We start from the raw sequence: 19,558 nt of genomic DNA on the forward strand, positions 1-19,558 counted from the left end.
TGTGCAGGGAGATGAAAGAGTTCTGGCCCTTTGAGCCCAATTTGCTTTTGATAATCGAAGCTGTGTTCCCTGTGCTGTGGTAGCATTTTAAAAGAAAAAAAAATGCTTCATTTTCCCTTTAAAATGCTTAAAACAATACAAGAAGCCCCGTTACAAGAAGTGTGAATCTACCTTTCATCCACACATTTCTCTAATCATTTTTAAAGTCCCTAACACCCTCTAGCAGTTGCCACTTTATGTGGCAGTGAATTCCATATATTACAGATGCATTCTTTAATATCCAGAGGAGTTAGCCGTGTTAGTCTGTAGTTGCAAAATAGTAAAAAGTCCAGTAGTACCTTTAAGACTAACCAAGTTTATTGAGGGATAAACTTTTGAGAACAACATACATAAGTGGGTGTCATCAAAATATTGATGGTACCCAATACCAATGCCTCAGACAATCTAATTCAAAAGTCTTTTAATCAAATAGATTCTGGTTTTGGAAAAGGTGTGCTCAAAACTTGCAACTTGCTGCTCACAAAGTAGATTTCTGGCTCACAACACTGCACCGCTTATAGGGAACACTGATGCCAGGTAAAGGGCGGGGAAGCAAGCAGGCCTGAAACACGGGAGCACTCCTGGGGGTGGCTCCGCCCTGCACAACGACATCACTTTCCAGAAGTGATGTCATCATGTGATCCTGGGAGCGTGTGCGCACGCACATATGATCCCAGTGAGTTCCACACCTCTTTTCCCTGCACCTATAAATAGATAAAAATGTGAATTTAAACTGAGCTATTTTTGATCTGCCTGACACACACAAACATACCACCCTTTTTACTATTCTCTTTGGTTGGCTGACTACTTAACATACATAACGACTACTTAATACATACATGCTTCCAAGGCCACCCGAGTCAAAAATGCCATTATCAGTGCTAACAGCCATTAAGTTTATCTAGGTGTACATCACGTTTCATCATCATAAACTTTATTGCATTAACTCAAAGCCTTAGCAAGCAACATTAAAAACAATCAATCCAATTAATCACTATGCAAATTAGAATCCATAAAATATAAAATATATAATGATAATTAAAATCATAATCTTTATTAGGAAGAAGTACAAAATACAGAGTTAACAATAACTTCTTATTCCTATAGTAATTTATCAGACCTAGTATAAGGTAAAAGACTATCCATCAACCACACTAGCAACAGGGGATTTTGACTGAATCTTTATAACTGAGATGAATTTTTCCATTTGTAATGTATCCCATTTATTTTTATCAGCCAGCAATATCACAAGTTTATTATGGTCAGATAGGCTTGCCATCTCCAGGTTGGAAAATTCCTGGAGATTTGGGGGGTGGGACCTGGAGAGGGTGGGGTTTGGGGAGGAGAGGGACCTCATTAGGCTATAATACCATAGAGTTTGCCCTCCAAAGCAGCCCTCCTCTCCAGGGGAACTAACCTCTGTGGACTGGAGATCAGTCGTAATTCCGGAAGATCTCCAGCTACCACCTGGAGGCTGGCAACCCTATGGTCAGACCTCCCTGGGTATTGTAATAAAATATTCCCAAACTATCTTACACGTTCCACTACAAATCTTGGACACCAAAAAACCGCATGACCTAAATCCTCAATAACCCTCTGATAACACTGAGAGGTGTAAAATATTCAAATGTGCCTTGGTAAATGCTTTTTTATGCTCAAAATTTATTAAATCAGTAAAGTAAGATGGAAGGGGGAGGGGGGGAAAGCTGCTTACAGAGGTGCTACTGGACCCGAAACTCAATCTTCTACTGCAGACCAACACAGCTATCCACCTGAAACTGCCTATAGAGAGAAGCTGTTCTCAGAGGACCCAATAATGCAGCATCCACTTGAGTGTTTATATCCAACCGTCTGTTTTATTAGTTGCTTCGCTGCAGAGAAATCAAGCCTCCTTAAATATCCAACTGAAAATCCAAGTTTGGTCACTATATTTAGTATATGGCTTTCATCTCCTCAGAAAACAGAGTGAGTAAACTGGAACTTGTACAAAAAATAATTTTCAGTCAAAAATTAATGGCAGCTTTATTTTTTTAAGTAATATTTTTATTAACATATTAAAATCAGTGAACAGAGTTAACAAAGAACAACAAAGTAATAGTTAACTATATACAATTATGTACAGGAATACTTAATCACGATTGGTTATAGCTTCGAACATAATGGCAGCTCTATGAGCTAAAAATAATATTGGGAGCAAAGACAATTCAGATCAAACTATAACCAATGCTGTTGAATTAGGAACTGCTAACAACATGAGAGTAAATTTGTTTGAACGACTTCTCATGGCCATACATCTCTGAACCCCCGAAGTATGTCATGTTTGTCATGGGCTCAGATTGGTTCTCCAGAAGCCGTGTAAACAGTCCGTACGCAGCTGACCATCTAAGCGAAAAATGCCAAATTTAGAGCTGGAAAGTGGTAAGAGCAGCTGCTCCAATCATTGTAGGGAGAGATTTCCTTGAGCAATTTTCATTCCACTTCCCAATTTCAATTTTCAGAGCAGAGCAGAGCACAGGGAGGAGGGCCAAGGGTGCTTTCAAGGGAGCTTGCTTGCAGGGGGAGCGGAATGTAAATGTAATAAAATAAATAAATAAAATAAATAAACCCCTTCCCTCTCGCACTGAGGCTTCGAGGAAAGACTGCTGGGGAGGGAGAGCTCCTCAGTCAACACCACTCCGTATGGAGAAGGTCAACCCAGAGCCACCAGTTGGCAGTTCTGTAATTGCCACTTGAGGTTCTGCCCCGAGAGGAAGCTCAATTTAGAACTTGCAGATATTGGAGGATAGTCAAGCGGCACTGAAACTGGCAAGACGAGTCTTTGTCTGCTTGCCCTTGCCTCAAGGGTCCCCAGACTTTTCTAGCCTGCAGGGACCTTTGGTATTCTGAAACAGGGTGGTGGACGCAACTGCAAAATGGCTGCCACAGGAGGAGGAGCCAACCGCGAAATGTCAGGGAGTGAGCTTCTGTGTAACTCTTCAGCATTTCAGGCAGAAGCTCTGTTTAGCTGAATGCCTTTTAAAATGAACATATGTTAAAAAAATATTTTCTTGTATATTTACACACAAACACAATGCAGATTGTTGTGCTGGGGTGGCAGCTGTTCCTGAAGCAAATTTTAAAGACTGCACAACCAATCAGATATCTAATGGGACTGTGATTGGCTGCTTCTGCTGCCAGCTGACAACTTAAAAAAATTTCAAGGTATTCACAGGTACTGGCTGATTATGACTGTTTGGGGGGCCCTCCCCACTTCCATACTATGTTATCTGTGCTATTTACTTATTTATTTACATTATTTATAGTCCATCTTTCTCATTGAGATTCAAGGTGGATTACATAGAATAACTCAATGTTTATTTTACCCGAACATAAGAACATTGCTTGATTTGGCTAAGCATCCATCTAGTCCTGCTTCCTGTTTCTCACAGTGGCCAACCAGGTGCTCCGCAGACGGTTTAGAAATAAGCCCAGAAGGCCAGTCTTCCGAAATGCATTCAAAGGTACACTGTCTCTGAACATGGAAGTTCCATGTCATCATTGTGGCTAATAGCCATTGTGAAGCTCTCCTCCTTGAATCTGTTCAATATTTTTTAAAAAACGAGTTCTTTTTTGAAACAATGAGTGGATTATGCATTGTTTGAAGAAATGCTTCTTTTTGCTATTGTAGTGTAGTGGTTAGTGTCATCTTAGGATCTTGGAAAGCTGTTTTTAAATTCCTCCTCTGCCCTGGAAGCTTTGCTGGGTGATCTTGGAACAGTCACTCAGCCTAACTCACCTTACAGGGTTGTTGTGAGGATAGGATAGGAGAACAATGTACTGCTTTTTGTTCCAGTTGAGTAGAATTGCAGGGTATCAACAAAGTAAATAAACAAATTATCCTGAATCTCTGCCTATCAGGTTTAGCTCATGAGTTTTACTATTTGGGGAGAGGGAGATAAAGTTCTCTCTATCCACTTCCTGCACTTCATCCATTTTTGCAAATCTCTATCAGGCCTCTCTTACGTTTAGTCACTTCAAATCTGCTTTCAACTTAAAAAACTTGATTGCTGTGCATTACCAGAAGCAGTCAGTTTTGTGTATCGTGTATGAAAGCGATAATAAACCTAATAATATCTGCACAGTTTTTTAACAGGACAATTTGCAACTCTACCATAGTGTATGTTTGTGTGTGTTGCTACAGTACAACCTGTGCGTGGGAGATGGACACTTCATTTTGTAAGCCACTGTTGTGTAGCAGTCAGAGTGGCACATGTCACATAAGGACGGGGGAAACCCAGGATCAGATCTCTTGGGCCAGTCCCACATTCTCAGCCTAACTTACCTCACAAGTTGTTGTGCAGGAGCCATTGTGGACAGGAGAGCAATAGCCACAACAGTCACAGTTTCTCATCGGAGCTTCAGTGAAGGAAATGCATTTCACAGGCTGTGGGGAAGCAGCCACAGAGTCTGTGGGGAGGAGAAAAGGGTCAGCTTGATTGGGAGCCAAGCTGTCAGAAGAACATGTGGTGCAGCGCGATCAAGATGGATAGCCGTGCTAGTCTGTCTGTAGCAGTCTAAAAGAGCAAGAGTCCAGTAGCACCTAGAAGACTAACAAAATTTGTGGTAGGGTAGGAGCTTTTGTGACTCACAGCTCACTTCTTCAGATGTGATGTAGGGGTTAAAGTGTCAGACTAGAATGTGGACAACCTCGGTTCAATCCCCCACTGTGCCAAGATCCAGAGGAGTTTGCCGTGTTAGTCTGTAGTTGCAAAATAATAGAGTCCCATAGCACCTTTAGAACCACATCTCTCTTCATCGCCATGGCCTCTGACGAAGGGAGCTGTGGTTCTCAAAAACTTATGCTACAATAAAGTTGGTTAGTCTTAAAGGTGCTCTTGGACTCTTTACTATTTTGCCACTGTGCCAAGGAACGGACCCTGAGCCAGTCACACACCTTCTCGGCCCAGCCTACCTCACAGGGTTGTTGTGAGGACAAAATGGAGGCGAGGAGAAGCGTGTAAGCTGCTTTGGGCCCCCACAGGGGAGAAAGGCAGGGTATAACTGGAGACAGATAATCACTAATCACCCGCGCCTCCCCGCGCTTCTGCTTTTGCAGGCCTTGGAGTTCCGAGGCGCCCCCCCCCCAAAGCTTCCCAGTCCCCGAAGCCGCCCCCGGCGCGTCCCTGCCCGGCGGCCCTCGCCTTCCACCCCGGCCGGCGGAGGCGGAGGCGGAGGCAGAAGCGGGAGGAGGGGCCGAGCGGCGCCTCCGCCCGCCCCGCCGCCTCTGCTGCCCGGGGGTTGCTGCCGCCACCGGCGGGCCGCGCCGCAGAGGCGATGGAGCGGTGGCGAGAGGCGCTCTCCTTCCAGTCCTTCCAAAGCCGGCTGCCCCCGGGCGCGGCGTACGGCTACGGCGGGGAGAGCCCGCAGGGGCTGCGCCGCAGGGAGTTCGCCCGCCTGGGAGGTAATCGGCGCTGGGCGCGGAGGCGGAGGAGAGGCGCCCCCGGCGCTCGCAACTTTCGGGGCTGCCCGGGCGAGCGCGCCGGCCGGGGCGCCCAGCGGAGGGCCAAGTCTCCGCCGGCCTTGAGGGAGGGCGGCGGGCGGCGCCAAGGCGGCCAATCCAGACGCGCCTTGCGACACTTTCGCAACTGTCGTTCCTTCTCCGACCGGCTGCCTCTTCGCCCGCCCCCCCCCCCGCGCCTTCTCTCCGGGCTCTTCCGGCTTCTTCAGCACAGGCCAAAAGCCGACAGGTGCGGCTTATGGCTGGGGAGAAGATCTCGGTCCAAGCATTAAAAAACGACTTGTTAAGGTTTCGAATGGAAGTTATGTGGTGAATGGGAATGCTGAAGGGCTGCAGTGTTCCATGTTAGGAAAGAGCAAGCGTCCGGTAGCACCTGTAAGACTGACGACATTTGGGTAGGATAGGAGCTTTCATGAACCACAGCTCACTTCTGTAGATATCTGCTCATTTCTTCAGCTCCTACCCTACCCCAAATGTTGTTAGTCTGAGAGGCGCTCCTGGACTCTCCCTCTTTTCTACTGTTGCGGACAGGCTCTTTTCTCCCGCTACTGACGGACTAAGACGGCTACCCATCTTGATCCTGTTCCACGTTAATATGGTGAAACCCTTTTACGACAGAAGTAACCTCGTCCTTCTGACCAGAAATGGGAAGATGAGACTGATCTGTCGGGTTGGGGTAAGTAAGGTCACCAAGGGAAGTACCCGCTTCATCTCATTTATGGTGCTTTTGGTGCTTTCCTTGGTGACCTTACCCCAGCCTGACAGATCAGTCTCATCTTCCTCCTTCTGGTTGTAAGGACCAAATTACTTCAGTCCTAATAGGGATTCAACATAATAACATGGAATAGTTCACATTGCCTGTTGTGCAGCTGTGGAATGGTTTTTGCTTCTGAGTAGGTGGGGAAGAGGCGGGGCTGCTGCTGGCTTTTCAGGCTTTTTACATAGACGCCTGCTGTCACATCACAGTCAACTTGCAGTGGTCCCAGCAAGGGGCTTTCAAGGCAAGTGAGAAGCAGAGGTGGTTTGCCATTGTCCCTGCCTAGCCTACAAGATCTGATGAGACCAGGCCAAACCATGACCTGTTTCTTCCCCATCAACTTCCCACACACAAAATCAGAACTTAAGCTGGGGACAGATTTTCTCCCCGAATCCCTCCAGGGCTCAGCTGGGCTGGTGTGGCATAGAGTTTTGGGTTCAGAACCCCACGCTGCTGGACAACCTGGCTGGGCAGCCCAGGGCCTGTCATGATCTCTCAGCCAAACCTACTTTACAAGGTTGTCAAGAGGATTCAGTGGAGAACAAGAAAAAGATGCAAAAAGATGTTTTGGGTCCCGATCAGGGAGAAAAGCAGAACAGATAGAAGTAACCTGCATGTGGGGCTGGGAAGTTCCTGAATAGGGCTTCCTAGTGTTTATTTGTTGGTGGAGAATTAGTTGTGTGGGAGCTTTTATGGCTGGGGTCTTGTGAGGGTTGTGGTCAGTAGTGGAGGCCCGAGGGGAAGCTGAGACAATGGTGGGTTGTCAGCTAACAGGGAAAGACAAACATGTAAGAAAAGGGGGAACATGACTTTAAGGCCAAGGCTGCAGTCCTTGCCTGGGGGGGGGGGTGTCAAGGTATTTTCCTGCCTTATGTTGTACCCTCAGGCTGACGGTGGAGTGGCTTCAAACAGGGATGCCAACCCTCTCCCCTGCTGCTGGGGTGGCTTGGCTGGAGTTTCCTACCAGGCTTACTGCTGCAATAGTCAGTCTGCCCGTTGCCTCTACAGCAGCTGGAGGGAATGTGGAAATGCAGCTGGCAGTCATGGGATTCGTGGCCTTCATGGCCGTTGTGTGCCAAATCTAGCATTTCTGAGTGCGAGTTCTCACATGTCACTGTAGAGCTTAAGCTGAGGCTTAGCCTGCACGTTTCCCAACGTAATCTACCTTTACACTGGTTAAAATAATTCCGGGTAGCTTTATTTGATGCCAAGATATGGAATGGCACGGTATAACCTAATCTTTCCAGATCTCAGAAACTCAGCTGGGTTGGTGCTTGGATGAGGGACCACGGAGGAAGACCCTGTGGAGGAAGGCAATGGCAAACCGCTGCTGCTTCTTGCTTGCCTTGAAAGCCCCTTACTGGGGTCACCATAAGTTGTTTGTGACTTGACAGCACGTGCAGGCTTATAGCTGAATGTGGAATGGGCCAGAGATCTGCTAATTGTCTCTCTTATGTAGGACAGCAATTGCATGTCACCTGGATTTGGTGAGGCAAGCAAATTTGCCCCAAAGATTGGGGTGGGGGAGTTCAGTGCTTATGCAGAACGAGTTTAGGCATATTGTCAGGCTGTGGATGACAGGATATGGTAGACAGGTCCCTGCACCATTGCAACAAGTAGTCCAAGCTCTTGGTTAAATGATTTTATTCAGAAATCCAATCTGTCCATATATATTTCCATAGAGGTACTCAGAGGCAAAAATACATCTCAGCAGTACATGCTTCCTTAATAGGAACAGAGACTTGAGGAAAGTGCAACTCTAAATACCCTCTCATTTCCCCCCTCCCAGCCAGACTACAGGTTTGTGCGGGAAAGGGTCTGGGAATGCATGAAAGTAAACTGTAACATTTCAGACAGTGCAAGGTCACTTCTGTGAGCTTCAAAGAAACGAGATAACACAGCTGGGTTCTCAGGCTGTTAGAGAAATGAAAGTGTTGGTTGGAGCATTTGCAAAATGCAAGCAAGGTACAGCATTAGCAGCATTATAGCATTAGCAGTGGTTCAAGAAGGTACAGTATTAGCAATGGCTCAACACATAGAACCATGTTATGGATGTAGGGGTACAATTTCTTCAGACCCAGTTATCCCTGTTGATGTTGAGTTAGGGTAGGCGGAGAGAGTGCGACTGGCCCAAGGTCACCCAGCAACTTTCCATGGCAGTGCAGGGATTTGAACCTGGGTCTCCTAGATCCCAGTCCACCGCTCTAACCACTGCACCACACTTGCTCTCCATCTTAACAATCTGAACAGTTATCCCTGTTGACATTGTTAGATCTGTCAGCTTTAGGTATAGTTCCATTGGTCCTAGTTCCAGCATTAGAATATGGAATTGGTCTTAGTAGAGCAGCTCTTTAATAATGTAGTTCTTTTATGTCTGATTGGACTCCAAGAGTTTCCCCCAGAGGGATTTAACAGGCTGGGATTTGTCCTATGGATTTCCTCCGTGTCCTGTGCTTTCGCTCATGCTCTTCACTTTCTGTATGAGGCTGCTGAGTGAAACTATCCAGATCTTCAGGCTTGGATGTCTTCAACGTGCAAGTGACACGCAGCTCTGCATTTCCGTATCTGAGCCTGCAAATACCAATGTTTGAACCAATGTTTTGAGGCTGTGGTCAAGCAGCTAAAGCAGAACAAACTGAAATGGTATCCTTCCCAGTACTGGTTGGGAAGGCTGATGATTTAGAGGAATTTGAGCCCCTTGCCTGGGATGGAGGGGCGCTCATGGGCCTGCCTTGCTGTCTGAAAAGGTTGGCGTAGTGGCCAAGAGTGCTTTCTATCAGCTCTATCCGGTTTCCCAACTATTTTCTTTCATAGACTCAGCTGGTCGGGTCAAGCTGACCCGTGCTTTTGTAACCTTATAGTTGGATTATTGTAATGCACAACCTGGAAACTGCGCCCGATTCTGAATGTGGCAGTTCAATTATTGTCAGGGGCTGCAGACAGGGAAGTATCTCACCCATATTAAAACAGCTACACTGACTACCAGTTTGTTTCAGAGTCCAGTTTCAGGTCCTGGTTATGACCTTTAAAGCCCTCCACAGCCTGGGACCCACGTATCTAAGGGACCGTCCCCTCCCATATGTTCTTGACTGCCAGTTAACAGTCCTCAAGTTGGTACTTGCCAGTTGCTTCCCACACTCTTAGTATAGGCCCTCTGGTGTTATCTGTAGCCCATGCCGTAAAAACGTAAGAAAAGCCCTGCTGATTTCGACCAGGTGAATTCCCAATTAATCTGTGACTGTCTAACCCCCTCTTAAAGCTGTCTGTGCTTGTGGCCCTCACCACTCCCTCTGCTGGCGCTGAATTCTACAGTTTAGTTACTCATTGAATAAAGAAGACCTTCGTTTTGTCGGCCCTGAAACTGTTTTCCATCAACTTCATTTCTGAGTTCTAGTATTTTGGGAGAGTGTAGCTCCCACTCTGTGGGAGGGAGATTTATTTTGTATGTTTTTAATTTGTGATTTATAAACTTCCTTTAGCCACGAGGAAAAGCAGGATAGAAATATTTTAATTAAAAAATTAAATATCTGTACTGTTAATAGTTCTGATTTAGAACCGCACCATTATTATGTTTGAGTTTTACAATTAACAGTAGAGCCTTATGTCTGTGAGCTTATAGGTAAGGCCAGCTATGTTCAGTGAGGCTTACTCGCATGTAAATGTGCATTGGATTGCAGCCTTAGCCTGATTAAAATGTGGAAAGAATGACCCTGAGGAAAATTATTACGAAATTCAGATACATGCATGCTGCATTTTGGAAACTGGTTGGTCTTGGTAAAAGGTATACATTTACTGTTCTTTGGGAACAGCCTTGTTCTGATTAAGACACTTAGGATTAGACGATGCTGGTAACCAAACCTCCTCCTCTTAGTCAGAATAGATATAAAATGACTCTTTAAGAGTAATCTGGTTTGAAGTTGAAGAAAGTTGTCAGAAACGTTTGCAATAAGCAGGTATTTACATGCAGTTGGAAAGACAGCAAAAGGCAAGCTGGAACTTTTATTTGCAACCTAAGGGTTGCAAAGCTAATTTCTCTGTTTTTATGTCAGCAGTTCTATGAACTGCGGTTCACACCAGGTCTATATTGTCTGCCTGTCTTCTGAATTAGTATGTAGACCTTTAGGCAGTATCCAGCCTTCTTGAATCCGGAGTGAAATGGCTTGTGTGAGTTCATTTAGGAGCTGCATTTTTTTTGTCCTATTATAATAGCACTACCTTTCCTTTATAATAGCCCTTACTAAAACTTGGACTGGTATTCATGATGTAGAATATTGTGTGCTACTTTGCAAGTTACAGAAACTGAAGGATTCTGTAGAATGTACCAGATATTTGAAATCTTGTCTCATCTGAAAAAAAAAGATCAGTTTCTTGGTCTTGCAGGTGTTTTGAAGAAATCTTAAAGAGTATAAAAGATGATTGCTGATATCATCAAGTTTTTTTTTAAAAAAAACCTGAATATCACTTAAGTACCAATGTTGTGAATAGTTATGACCAGGGCTTTTTTTTCTGGCAAAAGAGGTGGTGGAACTCAGTGGGTTGCCCTAGGAGAAAATGGTCACATGGCTGGTGCCCCCCCCCCCGATCTCCAGACAGAGGGGAGTTGAGATTGCCCTCCGCGCCACTTGCGCAGAGGGCAATCTCAACTCCCCTCGCGGGGCCACCAGCCATGTGACTATTTTCAAGAGGTTTCGGAACTCCATTCCACCGTGTTCCCGCTGAAAAAAAGCCCTGGTTATGACTGGTCTTGCTTTTGTAACGCACTTGGTCCAGGGGGTTCTCAGAACATACATGACACGGCTTTTTAGTGAATCAGACCCTTGGTCCATCAAGGTCAGCACTGTCCGCTCTTACTGGCGGCGGATCTCCAGTGTCTCAGATCAGAGGTGTTCTACATTACCTGATCCTTTTCACTGGAGATGTTGGGGATTGAACCTTCTGTGTGCAAAGCATGTGGTCTGTTACTGAGCCATCGCTCTTCCTTTGACACAGCAGGAAGTTGCCCAGAACTTTTCTCCCTGTCTGTGCCAAATGCTGGAACTACTACTTTGACTGGTGTGCCAATAATTTTTGGAAAAAATTAGTCTCAAGTTTGTAATTCGCATTAATTATCTACATTATGTATTGCATTTTTTGGAGTGAACTAACAGAATGTGTTGCTCTACATAGCAGAGATTAGATCATCAGTGAAGAACTGGATCAAAATGCAAATATTTAATTCCACATTGATCCCTAGAGATTCCTAGTTGTAAAGCTGACCCTGTACCTTGGTATGTGTCGTCTCCCTTCTGCGTTTTTTAGGATGTATTCTTTGAGAAAAAAATAATGGGTCTCTCATCTTTATTCCAGCAGAGATAATTGCTTGTCTAAAGTTGTTTACCATGGAAGTGTTTATTCCCCTAGATATATAAGGATGTTAGTCTTCAAAAGAAATTGTTGATGGAGAAGAACCTTGCTGGAAGCAACTGTGTTTTGCAGTATATGCTTTTAGATATTTCAGTATAGGTCTGGAACATTTAAGGGGGGAAAGGTCTCCAAAGGCTGTATGCAAAATTAGTGAAACCCGGAAGGCCATTTACAGAAATTGTTCGTTTGAATTCCCTGCTGGTGATGCCAGATACACTTTCCGCAGTGTGTTTTGTGTCTGTTTCTATCCCCATGAGTTACACCAAGACAGTTGTCTGCAGTTCTGTGCCCATTCACACTTGCATAATCTCACTAAAATGGCTGGCTGGCTTGGCTTGCAGATGGGTAACTTGGCCCATTTTGAAACACTGGAGCCAGTCTTTGTGAAGTTAATGTCTTTAAATAAGAGTCGGTCTCAAACTTAACTGGGCTTATTTAATTTTCAGACAAGGAATAGTCTAATACACATCTTCCTGAAATTCAGACATCGTGTTTTTTCTGAATTAAAATTGGGGACATGCTTTCTTTTTGCACCTGTTTCAGTATAGCTTGAACTGGTTGACATTATATGCCAGTCAAAGTCCATCTCGTGCCAAGAAAACTGACACCCTTATGTTAAGGATCACCAGTTTCAGAGTGCACGTGGGGAGGGACAATGTGGAGAGGCAAGGCAAGCGTTGCAGCAAGCTGTTTTGGTTTCATCGTCGACTAGTTCTTGTGCTTTGTGTTGCTGTTTTGGAGTCTGAAGTGCAGATCCCAGCCTATGAAAGCATAGGATTGTCATCCGGAATGTGTAGGAGCAGGAGCATTTGCCAGTGGCTCAGTTCAAACATCATCGTGTTATGGGGTCTCTGGATTCCCCGACTTGGGGATGTGGGTGAGCAGGGCTTTTTTTCAGGGGGAACGCGGGGGAACGGAGTTCCAGAACCTCTTGAAAATGGTCACATGGCTGGTGGCCCCGCCCCCTGATCTCCAGACAGAGGGGAGTTGAGATGGCCCTCCGCGCCGCTGAGCAGCACAGAGGGCCATCTAAACTCCCCTCTGTCTGGAGATCAGGGGGCGAGGCCACCAGCCATGTGACCATTTTCTCTGAGGGCAACCCACTGAGTTCCTCCACCTCTTTTCCCAGAAAAAAAGCCCTGTGGGTGAGGAATGTAACTTAGGAGTAAAAGGAAAAATGGGATCCTTGCAGAATACAGAGTCCAGCTCTTCTCAGGTCTTTGGAGAAGAAGCGGGCACCCCAGCAGTCAGTCAATGAGTGATGAAAGGGAAGACAAACGGGAGAATGGCAGGGCAGGGGGTGGTGGAGACAGGAACCGAGCTGGAAACTGAGTGATACTCCTGGTTTCAAACCAGGAAAAATACATCATTGCAGCATCTTTTGTTATGGTTGAACTTCTAATGTCTTAAAAATGTTTGGACAGAACTGGGGAGAGGGGAGAGCCTAGTTGAAAAGAGGCACCCTGTTTTACTGGAGGAACCCCGGTGTGACACAAGTGAAAAAGAACGCAATAGAAGACTCACTCCAGGTTTGGATTTGGAATACTCTTCTGCCATTAAAGTCCAAACTTCTAACTCAGTTAACGTGTTGTAATGTATCCTTGTCTAATAAACTATATCTGAGTTTCACTTAACTGCCTGAGTTTGGTTAGGTGAAGATTTAACCCTTCAAAATACATGCCAATCTGAGGTTTAGAAACCAAATCACAGCTTCAGCTTCCAAGAACACAGACAAACAGTGGTTCAGAGTTGCTTGTCTTGCTTTCCTTTCCACCAGCATAGCAGTCCAGGGGGCTGCAGAGAAAGATCCATGGATCCACCAGTTGAACTTTACATAATGTATCAAATCAAGGTATCCAAGCCATAATTTCTGCCTCTGGTTTGCCAGTTGCAAAGAATGGTTTGTGAATTTGGATATCACACAAAATGATAGTGGAATTTTCATAACATTATGATGTCTGAATTAAACCTTACTGTTTGTCTGTTGCTTTTAAAACGTAGGCTGAATAATAGGCATAACTGTTAAGGAGCTGGTGGTGAAACCTGTCATGTCAGGTGTGATCCTCTCTTTTGAAAGTATTTAGAGGTATATACACCCTGTATTTTTTCCCATGGCAGCATGTCTGGAGCAATCTATTTCTCCTGTATACCTGGGGGTTTGACTGTCAAAGGTGTTTTCTAGGCCTGGAGTATTTTGGCAGCAAAAAATGCTGGGGTGGCTATTTTTGTACCAAACTGCTGAACAAAGAATATTTTTTTTGTTGCCTAGACATGTCAACATATCAAATGGTTTAAACTAAATTATGGATAAAGTTAGATTTGTGTGAACCCCTGTAAGTTATTGCAATTCTGTGTCATCTAAACTGTGTAATGCTTGATAGTGATAAGATCATGTATATTTTCTAATGTGTGTCTTCCTTAAAACATTATTGCTGTGTTCAGTCATGTTAAAAATAATAACCTTGTAAATAATGTCCTTGGTTACAACAAGGGGAAATTTGTATCTGAGCAAGAATCTATCCACTACAGAGCAATGGAAAAAATAAAATCCGAGTGGTATGCAGTTCTCTCTTCCTTTCTCTCTAAAACTTACTCCTCTATGGTATTGGATGAATAGGTAGGTAGAATAACCTTCCAGTTTCCACCTCTGTCACATTTTTGAAGCCAAATTATGGCCTCAGCCAAGGAACAGCCCCAAATTACAGTGCTCTTTCTCACACACACATCCCAGTCCAGAATCTCTTAACCATTTGGCATGGAAGAAATTGTAAGAGATTATCTCAGCCTCTCATAAATGGGATGGATCTCTGACTTGGTTATCCACAAATTACAAAATCCATGAGGACTTTCAGTCGGACATTTTCTGGGAGCTCCGTGCTTCCCAGGGGTGTGTGAGCCCAATTTGGATCAGGACTGGGATGCTTAAGGAGATCCCCCCCTACCCCCCCCACTGTTGTTATGACCTGAAATGGTCCTGGGGAGCCACTACTTGCCCCACTGGGAAAATTTACGTGTAACCATCAGTACACAGATCCAGAGGAGTTAGCCGTGTTGATAAAGAGAGCTGTGGTTCTCTAAAGTTTATGCTACAATAAAGTTGGTTAGTCTTAAAGGTGCTACTGGACTCTTTACTATTTTGCATCAGTACACAGTAAGTTTTCCCAGCAGGGCAAATAGTGGCTCCCCAGGACCATTTCAGGATGGACGGAGGGCATGGGGGGGGGAGGATTTGAGCCCCTTCTCTCTGTGTCACAGTTCCAATCTGAATAGGGTGTCTGAGGATTATTTTATTTATTTTATTTAAAACATTTGTATGCCTCCTTTCCACCCAAATCAGATCCAGAAGACAGTGACATCTACAGCGCAATCCTATGGCCGGCCCCAACGCCGACGCGGCTGCACTGGTGGTGTGGTGGCGCCGCCGGGCCGGATCCTGTGCCAGCAAAGTGTGGCCGCAGCGGCGCCCGCAGCGGCTCAGAGATGCAATTTTGGAGAACCAGAAAGTGTTGTGGGCGGGTCTGATGCACGGCCGCCGCCAGGCGCAGCCAAAGGGCGCTGTTCCTGACAAGCGTCAGGGGGAGGGGCCAGGAAAGGTGCAGCCTATGGGCAGCACGCGATCCCGGCCAGGCCCCAGAGCAGCAGGCAAACCGCGCCCATGCCGGCAGACTGCCTCGGCTCGTGTGTCGGGCGGGGCTCGCAGTCGGGAAGGAGAGGGGTGGGCGTAGTCTGAGAAGCCTTTCCCCCGTTTGCCCAATGTAGCACCAAGTCCGTGGCGGCCGCATCCAGAGAGGTTGGCATGGGACTGGCAGGCGCCCTGCCATGAGGAATCCAGGGCAGCAGCCAGTCTCTGGCAGCAGGGGACAGCCCCCAAGTGGCGCCGAAGGGGAGGGCTGGCCTGAGGCCGCCACCAAGAGGCAGACACAGCGGGCCTGCCCCCTCGTCCCCATCCCAAGGCAAAGAACACAGACACCCATTGCACAGAAATCAGCCTTTATTATTATATCATCCCACCTCCCCCAGCAGACGTGAGGAAGGGGAGGCGTGTAGGAGAGCCGTCTGTGCAGCAAAACACCCCACCCCACCCCCAAGGCGGCAGCGGCGGTCACCGGCGAGGCCGGCGGCCGGACCCCCTTGGCCGTCCACGGGCCCGGCCTCTCGCACGCAACTGGGCCCGAGGGAGGGGTGCCTCTGGGGCGGGTGGAGCTGCTGCAGCGGGTGGGGCCGGAGGGTCGAGGATGGCGACGAGCCGCCCGAGCAGGGCTTCGGCACGGACTTGAGAGGCACGGAGCCCTTCCCCCACTTCCAGTACCGCAGCCATGAACTCCCGGCCGCGGTTGTTCGCCTCCTCCCATGCAGCGTGCACCTCTAGCCGCTCCCTCTCGATCGCCGCCCACATTGCGGCTAGTGTCGGGGGAAGCCGCTGGGCAGGGCGGGGGCCGCGAGCCCGTGCGCCTGGAAGGATCCCCTCCATGGGCCCCTCCCCCTCAGAGGCGGAGCCAGGTCCTTCCCGCACACGGCCCATGGCACCCGGGGGCGGGGGGGCTGGAGGGGATGGTGCTGCAGGCTGGGACAGCTCCTCGAGCGGCTCTGTCGATGAGGTGTCCTGAACCGGCGGAGTCCCAGGGCCACCTTCACCCTCCACCGACACAGGGAAGCCGAGCGACTGCAGGAGAGCCGCTCCGGCAGCAGAGGTCCTCCGGGAGGGTGGCAGCTCGCGCAGCTGGGCAATCACCTCCCCGCCTATCTCCAGGCGCATGGTCCCTGCTGGAGCGAGACATGGGTGGGAAGAGGCCCCAGGGAGGGAAGAGCAGCGGCCCAACATGGGCTGCCACAGGCCACCGAGCCGGGCCAAGCACACCCATTCCAACTGCGGCCGCAGCCCCTCGTCTTGAGACCGGTCGGCGCCATGAGTGGCCTTGGATGTGTGGCCGAGGCCGGCGGCCGAGCCGGTCCCTGGCCCCACCAGCAGCAGGGCCACAGATACATACCGTGCTCCGGATCCATGCCCCCCGACGGGCCCGGTTGAGGCTCCTCGTCGCTGGCAGCAGGGGCTTGCTGTGGCGGTGGAAGGGCTGCCGGTTCCTGGGCCCCGCTCTCTGCCAGGGGGGGCACAGACTCCGCTGCCTCTGCCTCCGCCTGGCTTGGGTCTGGACCCTCAGGGGCCGTGCCTACTCACGGGAGAGGCCCTGTCACACATGTGCCACGATCCATACGTCCCCCCCCCCCTCGCCTCCCTGAATCCACAAATACTAACCGGGCAGGACCTCAACGCCCAGGCCGCCCACCACCGCCTCCGGGATGACCGCTTGCATGACCGCCTCTGGGCCTGGGAGCCCCTCGTCAAGGGCCCGCTCATAAGGAACCCCCTGAGACATGAGGAGGCGCACTCGTTTGCGCGCGGGCCCGAAAGAATCATTCCAGCGCTTCATTGCCGAGTGAGCAGTGCGGGGCGCGTTGCCCACAGCCGAGACCCTGTCAGCTGCCATCTGCCAGAATGCCCGTCGTCGAGACCGGGACGAGGCGCCCCTGTGCGTGCTCAGGGCGACCTCCGCATTCTCCACCACGAGCCCAAAAAGCAGCACTCTCTCGGCCTCTGTCCAGTTTGCCTGGCGCTGGCTTCCGCCGCCACTAGTGCTCTCAGCAGACATAGGGGTAGTGCCCGCTGGAATGTCCGGTCCCCGAGATAAGTGGTGGGAACCAGCCACCTAGTCATGTGCTCACCCATCCCCTCGGCAAGATGGAGGAGGGCACAGGGGGTGCAGGACCGGGAAGGGTGGCTGGGACGGCCCATGCAGCGGACAGAGGACCTGCTCCTGAGCACCACTTGCAACGGGCCGCTGAGACCGGTAGGCCTGCTGCTGTGCGTGGGGGGGGGGTTCAGGGTGCTGGAACTCAACCTGCGTTCCTTCCAGGCAGGACCTTGATCATCCCCGCCTGGTGCCCGCCACTGCCGCCGCGGCTCCCAGCCATCCGGACCAGCCACCTCCTGCCAGCCGTGTTTGTCCGAGCGGCCCTCAGGCGGCGCCGCCTCAGACGCCGCCGCCGGTTCCAGGCCAGGGTGCCATCCCTGCTCCTGGGCGACATGACTTGCCTGGACCGCTTCCGCCTGGACAGGGCAGCCATACAGGCTCTGTGCGAGGAGCTCGCGCCCGCCCTTCAGGGGCAAGCTGCGGCTCCCCGGGGCATCCCTGTCCTCCAGAGGGTCCTGCTGTCCCTCCGCTACCTTGCGACCGGCTCCTTCCAGGGAGTCATGGCTGAGGCCTTGGAGGTCTCCCAGTCATCCGCCAGCCGCTGCCTGCATGCCTTCCTGGACGCCCTAGTTGGTCGGATCCGCGAGCACATCCACTTTCCCACCTCGGAGGCAGAGTTGGCACCCATCCGGGCTGGCTTCTCCTCCTTTGCAGGCTTCCCCAATGTGATTGGAGCAGTCGACTGCACGCATGTGGCCATATGCGCTCCCAGAGAGGAGCCGCAGGTCTACAGGAATCGGCACCGGTTCTACAGTATCAACGTCCAGGCAGCCTGCGACCACCAGGGGATCTTCACGGACCTCGTTGCCAAGTTCCCGGGAAGCGTCCACGACGCACAGATCTTCACCACCTCCGGCCTGAACAGGCTCCTGTCATCATGGCCTGAGGGGAGAGGCTGGCTCCTAGGTCAGGAGTTGGTGGGGGAGCTGTGAGGGGACGGGGATGGGAAGGGAGATCCTAACTCCGCCTCCCCTTGCAGGTGACCGTGGCTATCCATTGCTGCCTTACCTCCTGACGCCATACCCTGCGGATGAGCCCGCCGACAGAGCCAACTACAACCAGGCCCACCGGCGCACGAGGATGGTGATCGAACGTGCTTTCGGTCAGCTGAAAATGCGCTTCAGATGCCTCCATCACACGGGCGGCCGCCTGGCCATGCAGCCGTTCACCGTCGCCAAGCTCGTGGCTGCCTGTGTCATGCTGCACAATATTGCCGTGCGCCAGCAGCTCCCCTTGCCAGCCACAGAGGGCCCAGGCAAGGACCCCTGGCTGCCGCCCGCCGGTCGCCTTTCTCCTGACGCCCCTGCAGAGCCCCAGGAGCATGACCGAGCTGTGCGAGACAGGGTCGCGGAGCACCTGTGGCATGCTGCGCGCTGAGGGCCATGCCTGGCCATGGGGGGCTCGGCCGGCCAAACACTCGCCCTTTACGCCCCTATGGTGTCCCAGGCGGCCCCTCCGAGTCCCCGCTCCCTCAACCCCTGCATGTAGAGAGCATGGGAAAGCCGCCCCGGCCAGCAGCCACCGCCCCCCATGGACGGGCTGCACGGGAAAAGCGGTTAACGAACTTGGCTTTATTCCCAATCGATTCCAGGGCCGCATCAGGCGCCCAGAGAGCAGCTTGCCAACCCAGAACCCCGGCCTCAGCAGCCAGGAGGGTGAGGGCTAGGTAGCGCGTCGGAGCAGGGGGAGGCCAGCAGCCCCGCCACGGCATCCCCGTTACAGAGCAGGGGCCCGGCTGGGGTCCAAGATGCCTGTGCCTGGGATGGCATATCGGCAGCTGCCCGGCCGTCTGCGGGGACGGGCTCCAGCTTCGGCCGCTTCCTGCCAGGCCCCTCCACTGGGTCACCCTCTGGGTCTTCAGCGGGTGGCGGGTAGCGGGGTGGAGACCAGGCGGTGAAGCCCCTCCCAAGTTCCTCCTCATCTGGCGAGGGGCTCCGGGCGGGCGCCGCTGTGGGGGCAAGAGGTGGGGGATGGGAGCGTCAGGGCCCCTGTGGGCTCTGGGGTTGTTGTCGCGGCCGCAGGCCGCCCCACCCCACATGCCCGTGCCCCTCCTGTTGGCGAGACTCACATGGTGCCGCTGCCCGCGCCTGCTGGAATGCCCCGTGAACCCGG

At 50.3% G+C, this 19,558-nt stretch overlaps 1 protein-coding gene across 1 annotated transcript in view; it reads left to right on the top strand.

The window, feature by feature from the left end:
• Positions 1-5,314: 5,314 nt before the first annotated feature.
• The window catches only part of MOCOS (molybdenum cofactor sulfurase), a 228,390-nt gene continuing 214,146 nt past the window's right edge, over positions 5,315-19,558 (top strand). Inside the window, exon 1 of the mRNA XM_054991830.1 lies at positions 5,315-5,479. Within this exon, the coding sequence (XP_054847805.1) occupies positions 5,353-5,479 (127 nt within the window). The 5' untranslated portion in view covers positions 5,315-5,352. The remainder of the gene's footprint in view (positions 5,480-19,558) is intronic.

This window comes from Eublepharis macularius, chromosome 11, assembly GCF_028583425.1.
Source record: "Eublepharis macularius isolate TG4126 chromosome 11, MPM_Emac_v1.0, whole genome shotgun sequence".
Lineage (NCBI taxonomy): Eukaryota > Metazoa > Chordata > Lepidosauria > Squamata > Eublepharidae > Eublepharis > Eublepharis macularius.